This window comes from Dunckerocampus dactyliophorus, chromosome 19, assembly GCF_027744805.1.
Source record: "Dunckerocampus dactyliophorus isolate RoL2022-P2 chromosome 19, RoL_Ddac_1.1, whole genome shotgun sequence".
Taxonomy (NCBI): domain Eukaryota; kingdom Metazoa; phylum Chordata; class Actinopteri; order Syngnathiformes; family Syngnathidae; genus Dunckerocampus; species Dunckerocampus dactyliophorus.
This window is the reverse complement of record NC_072837.1, coordinates 8,495,333-8,510,202: the sequence shown is the minus strand read 5'-3', so window position 1 is coordinate 8,510,202 and position 14,870 is coordinate 8,495,333. Positions and strand designations below refer to the sequence as shown.

Below are 14,870 nucleotides of genomic sequence, written 5' to 3'. Positions count from 1 at the left end.
AAAAGCACATTCTTGTAACAATATTATGTAAATTAGCTGTTTTTTCCCAATTTATATGTTGTCTTTTGTTGTGTATCGGTACTTTCCACCTCACCGCTTTCTAAACCAAACGAGTAAATTTAATAGCATCAATAGCTTACTAAATGATATGCACTTATCTCTCACTGGGTGATGCATGATACTTGTTAAAATGTGTTTACGCAGTTCAGCATTTATTACCATAACCTATAGCTTCTGAAATACTTTCAGTGACATACATGTAATTAAAGATGATTAAATCACTAGGTACCTGTTTTATTGTTGTTGTTTATTGTAGCTATCAAATTTGTGTTCTCCTTGGGCGTACCGCCATGGCTGTTGCATGCAATTTCACCTTGGGCCTGACGTTTGCTGCATGTAAGACTCACATACATGTGCATTTGTCTATTTAACTAACCAGTCCAAGCTACGCCGGCTGCGTGAGGAGGTGCAAGAGCGCGACACAAGAGAGCAGCGCCTTCGGAGGCAGAGCCAGCACACCAGGGATGAGCTGAAAGCACTCAGGCACACCCGGGATGCAGACAGGGACACGCTCCTGCAGCGTCTGGAGCAACAGGAGAAGCTTCTGCACTCAATCAGCACTGAAAAAAAAGGTAAACAATTAAGTTGTGTAGAGGGTTATTGTTGCCGGCTTTATTCCTATGAGAGATACAGTACAGTGTTTGCCGAAAGATTGCAATCCATCTGTGGCATTGGGTAGGGAAGTGATGTCTAACCGGCTAATTTGCATAATTGACAATGACAATGTTATCTTTTGTTTTTTAACCTCATTTAACAGAACTGATCCGATATCAGCAAGAATCCAAAATTTTTTACTTTGTAGTGTGGAATGTTAGAAAAGGCCTGATATCAAACAGAGAACAGTAGTCAGCAACAGTTAGTATGAGAAAAGCGGACCCATTTACTTCTCTCGGACATGAGGACATGCTAATGCATGTCTGAGAAATGTGTATAAAGTGTATGGTGAGGGGTTTTACAGTCTTAAAACATATATAATGATGGTAAACAAATACAGTTGGCTACTTCGCAGATTTCATTTATTACGGGCTATTTTGGGAACCTATCCCCCACAATAAACGAGGGAACAGTGTATTGGGGATTTTAGATACCGGCTGATATAATCTGATAATTGTTTTTTGGCTGATATCAATATCGTGACACCCCAATGACAAGCTCCACTGACAGTCCCTTTATAATGTGTTTATAAACGAGGGCAAACAGGTAGCTTGAAAAAAAAAAAAAAAAAAAAAAAGGTTGCCATAAAAATTTCTGTCTAGATCCTGATATCTACAATGTTTAATATGAGCGCTACCAAAGGGTTTAGGTCTGGTGTGTCATCTGGCTTTGTGAATTCAGAATAAAGAAGAAGTGCAACCTTAATTAATGTAATCCATTTCTTATGAGCAGCAGCTGGCGGGCAAATAGTTCTTAATGTTGCAAGCAACCGGAAATTTTGCTCTTTTTTTTTATAGCTTCTGTTTTGATTTTGTGATAATTTCAAACCCTGTCAGCGACTGCGTTCACTTCGTGTCTGATCTTATGTGAACGCTTTTCTCCTATCACCTCTGCAGCAGCTCTAATCGGTGTATCCCAATCTTCAATTCCCTCTGCTGTCCCTTCACCGCTCCTGTTAAAAAGATCCAGTAATGATGTGATGTCTCGATAATTAAGATTGAAGATTCATTTTATAAGAAGGTCGGCTCATTTTTATAGGTTTAACAACACCAGTATCTCTGGCACCCATCAGTGATTAATACAAAAGCAGTCAATGTCTTTGATAGAAAGTTGAATTACGGATGCGGTATTGCTATCACAGTAGTATCTCAGTGACTCTAACCATCCTCTAAATACTGCCAGTCAGCAAGGTGACGCTCCAGTTACCAAAGTTGAACGCTAATAACCTCTGTTCCAGTACAGTATATGCCATTAATGCTGCGTGACCACGTTGAGCATCAATCACATTCAAAAATGAGCAATGTTTATATTAAATCCCCTTAATTGCTCACCTCAGGCAACTGGCTGTTAATGTCAACAGTCAGCGGAACTCCAACCTATCATTTATTTTATGACTCATCTCAGTATTTTGTCTTAGCCTTTACATGTCTTAAACAATGCCATATTTTGACCTCATAAATGATTGTACAGTAGGATCAGCATGCAGCCTTCTTTTGGAATGTCATAACAAGTTTGTTTCAATGTATGTGTGCTTGGACAGGTGGAGGTGCAGAGACATACTTTATTCGACTTCAGTACACCATTTAAGATAAGCAAATACACATCAGTGCTTACCACAGTACAACAATTATGCAAATTGGCGAGTGCTTTGCCATGCGAAAACAGATATTTTAAAAATGCATATTTTTCTATGCGGTTTAACCTCTCATCCACAATTAAACAGTTTTTTTTTCTCTTTTTTTTTAGTCACAGGGAATGTGTGACATTGTCTTGTTTTTAAACCTTATTTAAGTATTGGTTGCTTTTCGTGCAGCAGTAAATGTGGGTGTGTGCGCCTTATAACATAACATGCACTGGTGATTAAAAACAAACATTCCTAGCGTTTCCTGGGCTCCATGTGCGCTGATTTTAAGATAATGTGCATGTGGATGTCTAATATCTCACTAGGTGCGATTAAGGTGTGTTCAGAAGCAGAGTTACGATGCCATCATCCTCGTTAGCTTGCCATCATTCCATTCTCATATCAATAACATTACCCGGTCTGCATATTTCCATGTACGCAACATCAATGGCCTTACACCACTCCCTCCATACGACTTCTATTCCTGTTCATAGCCTGGTCGCCTCCCGTATTGATTATTGTAACTCTCTTCTTGTCGGTCTCCCTCACAAATCCCTCCGAGCTTCAAATGGTTCAGAATTCAGCTGCATTGTTGCCAGAATTTCATCACATCACCCAAATTCTGTAGCACCTCCACTGGCTCCCCATTAAATCTAGAATAGAATTCAAAATCCTTCTGTATACATTCAGGGCCATCCATAATCTCCCTCCCTCTCTCCCTTCTCTCTCTGATCTCTTCAACACTGCCACCTCCCCCTGCTCCCTCAGATCCTCCTCCTCTATTCACGTTACCATCCAACCTGCTCGCCTCTTTGGAACTCACTTATTTTCAAATCTAAACTCAAAACCCACATATTCAGGTCATCTTACTCTATTTTATCTTATTTTATTGTATTTTATGTGTGCGTTGCTTTTATCTGTGTCTATGTACAGTGTCCTTGGGTTCCTTGAAAGGCACTTACAAATAAAATGCATCAATATTATTATTATTATTATTATTATTATTATATCTACGGAGTTGTAAGGACAAACTAAACAGGCAATCCCACTATAACGTGTTCATGAATGAGGGTGAAATGTATTTGTGGCGGCGGGCTGCCACAAATAAATGTATGTATTGGAAACTTTGCACATTTTTACACGTTACAAGTCATGTTTGTTTTCGGTCAGAGGTGTCCAAAGCGTGGCTCGGGCGTCATATACGGCCCGGCCCGTGGCTGTTTCTCATTGGCCCTCGGCACGTTCTTAAAAAAAAACATCAGCAAAAATAGTAATTTTTTGAGACTGGTTTATTCGACGAATAAAGTCATAATATTGAGAAAAAAATAGCAGTTGAAATATTAATGATTAAAATATTCATTTAAAAAAATCATAATATTATGAGAAACACACAAAACAAAGACTAAAATTGCAATTTGAGGGAAATTAGGTTGGGTAAAAGTATAAAGTCAAAATATTATGAAATATTGAATGAAAAACTAGCAAAAAAGTGAGTCACTGATCACAGAGAGAGGTGCAGGCTGTTTTTTTCTTTAAATATAAAAACATCTTAGCATATCCACATGGTTTGGTTTAGAAAATGTAAAAGTATCCCCTCGCATCCTTTTGATTTTTCACTATGCGGCCCCCGGTGGAAAGAGTTTGGACACTGCTGGTTGATGTATTTCCAATGGCAAATAGCTGCACATGAGCATCTAATGGCATGAAGTATTTTGTATTTATTTTCCAGATGAAAGGTTTTGTACATTAGGAGGTACTTATGGCTCAGTGAAGATGTGTTTGAAGCCAGTTCCTGTTCCACAAGCGCTTATTCAATCAGTGTTGTAACACCAAACAACTTGGTACAGCAAATATAATCGCTGGAACAAATTTTTTCTCAGATTGTTTTTGATGATATTGATTGAAAATACGTTTGAACATTTCCTCTGTTTTTATTAATGCTGTAATCTCTTGCCGGCAGCTAATTGAAACAGCATAACAAGGTTAATTCAGCACAGCATCATGCAATTCAAACCCATGTGAAAATATTGTGGCGTTGTGAAATACAATCAGTTACTGAATAAACAACTAATTAGGCAAACAATCAGTCACTGTAATTGAAAACAATTTGGTGCTACAGTCAACAGCAAACAGAAACAAAGCTTTGCCTGCGTGTGTATAAAGAAGCTACTTGTCACAAATTGTTTTATCCAAATAATAGAAAACCAGGGGTTAGGAAATAGTCTCAGCCCACGACCCGCATTTTCCAATGGCCAGTAAGGCACTACCCACTTTTATTGAAGTTTTTATTTATGTTGTTTTTAAATGTCATCTTTTGAAGCAATGCACAAAATTATATGGCCAAAGTGCTTTTTAGATACATTTATTAAGGCATTTCATTAGAGAAATTATAACTGCATTCGTACAAGTAATGCATAAATTAAAATAAAAAATAAAAATGTGTGTAAATAAGACCACAAAATCAAATATTTGACTTTTAACTGAGTATATATGAGGGGGAAGATGAAAAAAAGGCCTATATTGACTAAAACTTTTTCAGGCATCTGTACTATATTACACTTTAAATTACTGTAAATTCCCGTGTATAAGCCGCTACTTTTTTCTTCAACTTTGAACCCTGCGGCTTATACAGCGGTGCTGCTAATTTATGGCTAAATTCTAATCCCGTGACATCTCCTTTACTTCAGAACTACTGCTAATTGTTTAAATATTGTGCCGCTCGCGAGCCAGTGAGGAAATGGTAGCTCTTTCTTTGGCAGGAGCCAATCATGAGATACCTGTGCACTCACAACGAGCTTGTCAACAAAATCGCAGGAGGTCAGTATATATAACAGTTTAACGATATAAAAGTCTGACTCACGGTGTGATCTTACAAATAACAATAAACTCAGCACACAGCAACTTAACACTCAAAATGCATACCTGAGAAATATACAAACATGTACCAATGTGAGTTTAAATTTAAAAGTTTAAACAATTTCCCATAATGCATTGCTTCTGAGCAACACATTCATTGGGGTGCTGCAATGACATCAACCTCCCTATGAGATGTGGGCTCCGGGCTCTTCTGGCTACCTCTGGTGGACAGAGACAGCTTTGCTGCACCATTCACCATTTTCTATGCTACTTGTCCAGTGGACACGTGCGGCATATACACCGGTTTGCCTTATATATGTACAAATCTGTTTTTTCCTCTAATTTTAGTGGGTGTGGCTTATACACCGGAATTTACAGTAAATTTTGGACATGCTTTCTGCCACCCACCCAGATTGAATGCACGACTCACCTTTGGGTCCCGACCCACCAGTTGAGAATCACTGTTGTAAACTATGACACATTCATGCTAATTGTTTTGTTTTCTCTTCAGAACTGTTGGAGGGGAGCCGCAAGAAGGATGAAGCAATGAGGAGCTTACAGGTGTGGCATCCATTTTTCTTTACTTACAGTTTGTGTTTTCTGTTTTAGTTAGGAGTAGCAGCAGGGACTTGAAGTCATCTGTGATGCAGTGCTGCACACATGAGTGCACAGCCCTGAGCCTGACACACATCTTGCAGCCATGCCTGGACAAGTAGTTAATTACAGCAGACATAAGGCCTTGGTGTTTGAGAGCCACCAGTGGCCCTGTCTCTTTCCTACAGTGCCACGGCATCCACCAACTCACCTTCATTGGAGCCGAGTCACCCCTAGCACCTTACTTGGCCTTTTTCTCATCATAACACAGACATACACATTCACTTGCCGAGTGTGTGTGTGCATTGGATACATCTGTTACTCCTCGATGGCACCTGGCAAAACGTGTGCAATTATTCAGCTGTCCCGTACCCAGTCGAGCTTTTAATTATGAAGGATGAGAATAGAGAGATGTGGAAAGGAAAGGCTAGCTGAGGGATTCAGAAGCTGCAATAAAGGAAGCCTTGTTACAAACTGCCAATGTGTATGGAGCAGTGGGGAGAGGAGGCCCAGTTGAGGGAGAAGCAGGTGTATGTCTGAGTGGCGGATAAGAGGCGTAGCATCACTTATGCATCATTACAGAGAGGACATCAGTCAGGAGCTCGATGAGCAGTGACAGAAATTTGTCTTTGTGTGTATGTGATAAGAAGCCAGTTGTCTGCTACACTCTCCAAAGCCCCATCACTTCTTTCCTCCTTTGTTACCCATTTATTTTCTGTTCCTCATCACATCCACACACACACACACACACTCCACTTTTGCTATTAGAATAAATTACCTGGACTTAGTGTCTCTCATACACAGCTGTGTTTTCTGCCTCCTCTTGTTAGTTTGCCTAATGCACTTTTGTTTTTACACTTTCCATGTAAATTAATCATTTGCCACCTTTTGTGTCTTTACAGGATCGTGTTTTGGATCTTGAGCTGGTAAGTAGAGATGTTCGATATCGGCTTTTTACCCAAGTCCGATATACATTAATACCTTGTTTATTGGAGTTACCGTAATTTGCAGTGTATAAGCTGCTACTTTTTTCCCGTGCTTTAAACCCCGCGGCTCATACAGTGATGCGGCTAATTTATGGTCACGTTCTAATCTCGCACCATCTCGTATACTTCAAAACAGCTATTTTGCGTTTCATGCACACACCCTCGTTATGGAAAACACAAAGAAATGCATATATGCAGCTTTTGAGTTAAAGTCGATCTATCCAGCAACTTTTGCTCAAGTCTCAAGAAGAAAGTGACAACTGAGAGCGACAATAAAAGGGAGATAATGACAAAGTGTGTGACGAAGGAATTATGAGGCTGTTCAATTCCGACAATGAAGAAGAGTAGGAAGATGAAGACAGCGATGAAAGACTTTTCTAGTAGGCTGTTTAACTAGCCAGGTTACACGCACTGTTCAGCACTTGGGGGGGAAAAAACATTTAATTAAAAGTAAAAAAAAATCTTTCTTTGTGACATTGTGCTATGTACTAAATATCCCATATTACAAAATTACTTTTAGATTTAAATTTAATCGGTGCAGCTTATTTTCGGGTGTGCTCAATAGGCCGGAATTTATGGTAATTGGCTCCAGACCCGACCGTGATAAGTGAATTTTGGTGAAGTGGGATTCTCAAATATTTTCATAGTTAGAGCATAGAAAACCTCTGTTCAACCTTCCAAATACGGTTTTTAACATTATTAGAGCCCTCTAGACATGAAATAACACCCCTATATTCACCTTTACACTCGTATTGCCCAATATAGTAGACATAAGAGAAAATGAGCCATTTAAGATATGAATAACACATAATATAGATTGACTCACTTGTTTTTGTTTTTTTGCGGTGGCTATTGTCTCATCAATGTAATGTAATGACCCTTCAGGGCATTATTATTGTGTTCATGTTATTGTGCTCGTTTGTGTTAAAATCATGAATAGCTAAAAATCATAAATAAATATGTTGTGGTTCAAGCGGAGCGAGGGACGGACAGGAAGTTCAGTTTTAGCTTGGCGTGGGTTACGCCTCAACAGGAGTCCGTGTTAGGGACAGCACGTGTAACATGTAGCAGTCTGCCAGTGACTTGTTTGTGATGTTTTTCAGTTGATTGTTTAAACTAGGGATGTTTTCTTTTTAGTTGTTTCAGCGATTAATTGAAAAAATAATCGTCCCATTAATCGATTATTAAAATAATCGTTAGTTGCAGTCCTAGAATGAACATTATTGGACGTATCACTCTTAACGAGCAGCGGGTCTTGTCCCTGTTTTCTTTTACTCTCCCGTGCATGTTACAAGGCACACATTCGCACGTCTACCTCTGCATGAAATGGAACCAACACCTGTAAGTCAATAACGTCACGATATGTTGTTAATTAAGGTTTAAAAACAGGAGATATTGTCATCATGGCCAATTATGCAAATGAGATGATGACTTCTCTCGCTAAATGTAAGGTTGAAAACAATTTAGGTTAAAGTATAATACATGTTTTTGTTAATTTTCTGTGTTATGGGAATGATGGTGGTAAAAAGCATCAGCCTAATTTAAGATGTCTATCTCTGACAGTTATGCAGCTGGCTTTCCCCCGCAGTCTTCACTTAGTGAGCCACTGACAGATAGAAAATACTGCGGACCACCGTCAAGTTAAATCATTTCTGCAACAGTAGGATGCATCGACCCACTTTTACTCTGCCCGGGCGGGTGTCGTCCAGTTGTATGCCAGTGTGTTGTTCAGTGTAGCAATCAGCGTGACACCATGTAACAACCACATTTTGTCATGCCAAGTCCTTCTATCTGACTGCCGTCATGGGGGCCTTTAAACATACAACGGGGAGAAAAATAGAATTGCCACTTCTTAAGAGGTTTCCTAATCAAATAACCCTGAATTAGTATGAGATTATTATGCCACTGACCAGTGCAGTAGATATTCTGTATGGAAAAGGTCCCTTTCTGATTTCATGCAGAAATACTGGTTCAGACTGTGCAGGAATGTTATTGGGAAGTTTTGTCCATCATCTGCCCAAACACAGAAACAGCGTCAGATCATCCAGAGCTGTTATGATCCACAGAGATCTGATGCAGCCGTGCAGCCGTCGTGTGTAATCAGCGCTTCAGATGACCGTTGGACTGGAAATGATGCCTCATTTCACTTCCACTTTTCTTCTTTGCTGCGTTCTCTCTTCTTCTTTTTTCTGTATAGTGGAAGTGCTGAGCAACTAAACAATATTTGCGAATTTGAAGCACTCTTTAAAGATTTGCGCTCATACTGTATTTTTTCTTCATGGTTTTATTTATAAAATATAAATATATACACACTTGCCCTGATATAATTGACTGTTGTTTTGTTTTTACTAGAGCACAAAAGCAGCAATGGAATATTGGAAATCCATGACACAGAAACAATATCTGATGGACAATTTCAAGGACTTAGAGGTGGGTGATATTTTTTAAGCCTTTTTATTTACTTTTGTAATTTTTTTTTTTTCACTTCAATTTGGAATATAACATGGATTTCATCTTCTGCTATCAGGAGTCCCAACGGCAGAAGGAGGTGGTTGAGCAGTGCTATACCAAACACAAAGAAATTGTCTGGGACCTGCAGCACCAGCTTGATGAGTCGAAACGCAAAATCCAAGAGTACAGGGTACGACACACACACACATACATACAGAACTCATCAAGTCGTGGTCCATCACGTTGTTAAGTGGGCACTTTTTAGTGACGTTTTTTAGTTGACTTGGTCAAAAAATGTGAGACACCTTTTGTGTTGCACATGTTTCGATCAAGTTTGTCGAATTTCTATGAAAGTTGTTCGGTATGCACAAATTAAGGAAAATAATGTCAACAAACTGCTGTAGGTTGAAGAGTCCTTTATTATTGCCTATTCTCCTTATACTTCTGGCCAATGTCACAAATAAATGTTCAGGCACTGGTTAGTTTCCAGTTCGGCTATGATCAGTCAACCAGTCTGAGAGGCGTCGAGATAAAATTAAAAATGTTTTAATCATGCTAAAAAAAACGAACACACGTCTGAAAATCTATTTGCCTAACATCAGTGTCCAATAGTAGCAAAACATTTGAATCACACTTTGACCGCATTATCAGTCAAAAGGGGGGTGCATTCAAAGACACCACGTAATTTTTAAAAGTTGAATTAACTGTTTTGAGTGTAGATGTATTTTGTGAGATTTCCAAGCATATTATAATGCAACAAATTGTACTTTCGTGTTAAGAGTTACGCTCGTTGTGCAGGGGTTTTCTACGGGTACTCTGATTTCCTCCCACATTCCAAAAATATGCATGTTAGGTTAATTGGTGACTCTGAATCAGGGGTGTCAAACTTGTGCCATGGAGGGCCGAGACACTGCAGGTTTTCTTTCCAGCCAGTCACTAATGCAGGTGATTTTAATGATCAACACCTTCAGTTTGAGGGAAGGAGCTCATCAATTAAATCACGTGCTGAAGAAACTGGTTGGAGAGAAAACCTGCAGCGTCTCGGCCCTCCAGGGCACGAGTTTGATACATGTGATCTAAATTGTCCATAGGTATGAATGTGTGAGTGAATGGTTGTTTGTCTATATGCGCCCTGCGACTGGCTGCCGACCAGTCCAGGGTGTAGCCCGCTTCTCGCCCGTAGTCAGCTGGGATAGGCTCCAGCATACCCGTGACCCTAGTGAGGGTAAGCGGCATAAAAGATGGAGTTACACTCGTGAGTGATAACAATATCCGCTTACAATTTTTCTTTGTATTTCTGTTTATTTAGACCACACACACATAACAAAGACATTGTTGTAATGTTCTGAGTGCCCCTGAACGCACCTCGCTGTAGTTTAACAACAACAGTGAGGAAGTGTTTTTCCGACTAGAAATGTGTGCGAGTCGGAGGTACATATGTTGTTGGAATTGCACTGCTGGTTCGCCTGCCCTTCCTGTGGGGGGCCCATTGATGCCGGGGCAGGGTTAGTTTGCAGTGGTACCCTTGGACTGACTTGGGCCGTGGGTCAGGGCCTGTGTTACTAGTGGCCTGCATGCCGTCGCCGTGGTCACACGCTGTGTGATGTGGTGCGGCTTGGGCTTGCTCGTGGGGCCTTGGGACCAGGTTTGCTGGGCTGTTGTTGGCGTCTTTGCCTCCCCCCGGTCTGTCTCCTGGTAGCTAGTGGGGTCTGGCGACTGGTCTGCTGCTGTTCTCACCTTCTGGGTTCTGGGGCTTGGCCCTGGCAGAGCAAATCTGTTGAGCACGTATGGGCATTTACATCAACAATACTATCTGCCATAATGGCTGGACAGGACAAAAAAAAAAAAAAGGAATTGCGCCACTGTTGATGTGTTCAGGTCAGAGAGCGGCAGCCTCTGTGGGGACGCTATTGTGCCTTTGTCTGCTGGCATAACAGAGAGGGGCTTGGCTTTGCATGTTGTAGATGCATTAATTACGCAAAACATTTTCACAATTAATTAGTTACCGCCGTTAACGTGCAAGTTTTCACAGCCCTAGTTTCTATTTTATTTCAACAAGCACAGTCTAACTGGCCCACAGCAGAACCATTGTCTATGCTGCACCACATTTGGAACTTGGGCAATTCTACTTGCATTATAGAGAGTGTGACAAGCTAAAGCAATGGGACAAATGTACACTTAACCTAATGGGAATGATAAGAGTCGTTTTCTATGTTGTCAAGCTGCCACGAGAGCCGTGAATACATGTTTGTTGGCTTTTGAGTGCTGATGACTTTTTAAAATCTACTTTGTCGGAGTACTTTGCCTAATGGGACTCTGAAACTGCATATTCAAGGTCTGTTGTATTGAAATTGATATCAAAAGATATCCATCTTGAGTATTAACAATGGAAATCACAGATGCAGCCACCCTGTGGTCGTTTAGAGTGGTTAAGTAGACCTCAAGGCCATGCTCATATTTTCAACTTAATTCATTATTCCCCTCTCTAGTGGAAAAAAAAAAAATCAGATTTTTAAAATGGTTCCTAATACTCGTCAAGTGCATACATACCAGCAAAACAGGCGGTGGTGCAGATCCAAACTTTTTCAAACAATCAGAAGCCTTACGAAAGTAATTTCCGAGAAATGAAACTCTGAGTGAATGAATGGTAACCAATCCAGGTTCAGCCCACTTCTTGCTGGGATAGGCTACAGCTCACCCATGACCCTGAGGAGGATAAGCGGTAGAAAATGAATGAATAAGACAAATAATGTAACTGTATGTTATATCATTCTTCTTCCTGTTTAAACACACATGCATCATATTATGAACTGTGCATGTAAGATTGTCATTTTAAATGTACTTAGTACTTTTGTGGACATAGTTATCCTGCCTATCTTGCGGGGAAACTAGGGCTTGACTGTACATAGTTTCTGTAAATCTGTTTGTCTCCTCACTTATTGACTGACTTACTGTGTTGTCCTGGCTTTCAGGAAGAGAAACTGGATGCCTCTTCCAGGAGCATGAGAGTAGCTGCTATGTCTTCCTCCATGAAGAGCCCCATCACATTCCTCAGTAGCTCTGTGAGAGCAGACACAATGTGTGAGTATCCAGTGGAACCCGCATAAGTCAGTCCCATTTATGTCAACCCGTCTACGTAATAATAGTCATCCAAATATAATTTCAAAACGAGCAATGTGGACCGTGCAAGCGCTTCGACTGTTGTGATGAGGTGATGGGTGGAGTAATAATAATACAGGGATTTGTTATCATAATCTGAGTCACTATGGCAACAAAGGAACTGTTCAGCCCTACCGGAATCATAACAGCAACCCCCTGTCTGTTTGTCATCCTCCATGAACCAGCAAATAGCCTGTGCTACTAGCAATAGTTTTTTTTTCATATACTCATTACAGTATTGCTAAAACATCTAACGATGGCCAATGTAGTACTCCAGAACCCGTTACTCGAGACTAAGAGACATGTCTGTTTTTCCAGCTCCACACAAACGCCTAACCGCTTTCGACCTCGACGACTCTGCAGTCAACATGGCCCAATTCCATGCAGATCCTTTACAGCTCGACCACAAGTGAACTTTTTTTTTTTTTTGGTTTGTCTACACACACTGAAACAAACACGAACAAAGAAGCAACTTGACTGCACTTGTAGGTCTCAACCGTAAATCCTCCTCGACTACCTCCAACACACAACTAGCGATGGTGACAACACAAGAGAGACTGTAACAGTGTTATTTAGTTACTTATTTATGCCAATACATACAGTGTATGCATACAGGACATACTGTAAACCAGTGCCCTTTTCATGTTTTACACAGTATGCCATGATGAAGCCCCATCAAAATATTGTAGTTTTTATGTATTATGTGTGTTTGTAAAAGAAACACTGAACACCAGAAGTCTATTTTCATGAACTGTGAAAAGGTATACGCACTGCAAATAAATCATTTTCTTAAAATCCATCATTGGAGAGAAAACAAACAAGAGAAAAATGCCTTCTTGAGTAAGCTGCTGTGTAAATATTTCTCATCATAATCTTGCTTGAGACGCTTTTTTTTTTTTTTTTTAGGCTTTTATCACCCAAGTAAATGTCAGAAGATCGAATATCACATTGGCACTAGTATGAAGTTGGATGTCAAAATTAAAAGCGGTGTTTACACTTGCACGCATTTTACTATTGTCATTTAGACGGCACGCTTTTCGTGAGCAAAAATGACACCTTAGTCAAGTACTTTTTCCATCTTGTGTATGACATAGTACACAGGATGCGCATTGTTCTTACATGTCACCACCACTTCCCGCATACGTGACGCAGTCTTGGCATTATTTGGTGCCACTTTGTCCCATGTGACACCACGCAACAGCAGGTATCACCGCTAGCAATTAATTCCTCTGTTTGCAAGGGACCTACAAGATGTGACGCTCTTATTGCAGAAAAGTAAGGTAAGTCAATATTTTCTTGCAGCTCCAGAAAGAGAATGCGTAAAGTGCAGGAAGAAAACTAAAAAAAGAGATGCTGGGAGAGAAAATTGCTGACTAGAAGACATCGCTTATGGTTAGTAATTAACAGAAATTCACAAGGAAGATCCAAGAGGCTCCAGAAATTACTTGAGAATTCCCCCCCTGAAAAGTTAACCCATTGAGACGTGTTGTTTTGCACATAGGTTGCGGTGCGTTCATGGCTTGTTCACGGAAATTATGCGTGTCACAAATTTTGCATATTTTCTTTGCGCACTGGCACGCAGCCCCGCACAGGTTACACATACTTCACATCAGGTTACCACCAACGTACTCATTCCATTTGCACGCAAAATTGCGTACCACTGTGTGGACAAAATACGTGCTAGAAATACTAAAGTTAGCGACATAATCAAACGATAAACGAAACCTCGTATATACACTGTCGGACAACAAATACAATAATGACATTTTGTCATGGGCAGGTATTTTCAAAGTTCATCTATAGCATCAAAATGACTCATTAACATGATTAGTTTCTCGTGTTAAATCACACATTTAATTGTGCCTTTATGTCCTGACCAAAAATGTGCACTTGGCAGCTATTTGAATGTACGTACAGGATATATTGACTTCATTTGGAGCGTTCCTTTTGGCATTCGTTGTAAACACACTCAATGGGCCTCTTCAAGCAGCTATCCTTGAATAACAGCCACTTGCTCATTGCACACTATGCAAATCACGCTTTATGTGACACCGCCTGCTGCTGTTAAACATTAACTATAAGAACAGTAGCTCAAGCCTTTTTGCATCTCATTCCAAGCAAGGATTCTACATGGACGTATTCATTCTTAATATAATGCGGAAGCAAAGTACAGTAACGGCAAACAGAAAGACCACATGTTTAAACCTAAAGCGCAAACCAGTTTCCAAGCGAAGACCGACTTTTATCATGTTTCATCATGTAAAATATTGATTTATCAAGCTGAACTCCCACACATCAACAAAAAATAGCTTTATAGGCTCATTGGCCATAGTATTATTGGGTACACATGCACAATCTGATGATATCCAATAAAAGTACTGTATCAGAAATTCTACCATTACAAATACAGTATTAAAATGTTGAGTTTTAATTATTTGGGAACACTCCGTCTATAGCACACCTTAATGTGCTCCTTCATGCTGTCACGG

General features: G+C 40.1%; 1 protein-coding gene across 2 annotated transcripts in view; it reads left to right on the top strand.

The window, feature by feature from the left end:
- Positions 1-13,383, top strand: part of LOC129172467 (centrosomal protein of 128 kDa-like) — a 40,032-nt gene extending 26,649 nt beyond the window's left edge. For both annotated transcript variants that reach the window (XM_054762220.1, XM_054762219.1), the window contains 7 exons: positions 440-632; positions 5,703-5,752; positions 6,688-6,711; positions 9,124-9,201; positions 9,299-9,412; positions 12,195-12,303; positions 12,700-13,383. In XM_054762220.1, coding sequence (XP_054618195.1) covers positions 440-632; positions 5,703-5,752; positions 6,688-6,711; positions 9,124-9,201; positions 9,299-9,412; positions 12,195-12,303; positions 12,700-12,794 — 663 coding nt within the window. In that variant the 3' untranslated portion in view covers positions 12,795-13,383. The remainder of the gene's footprint in view (positions 1-439; positions 633-5,702; positions 5,753-6,687; positions 6,712-9,123; positions 9,202-9,298; positions 9,413-12,194; positions 12,304-12,699) is intronic.
- Positions 13,384-14,870: the final 1,487 nt, after the last annotated feature.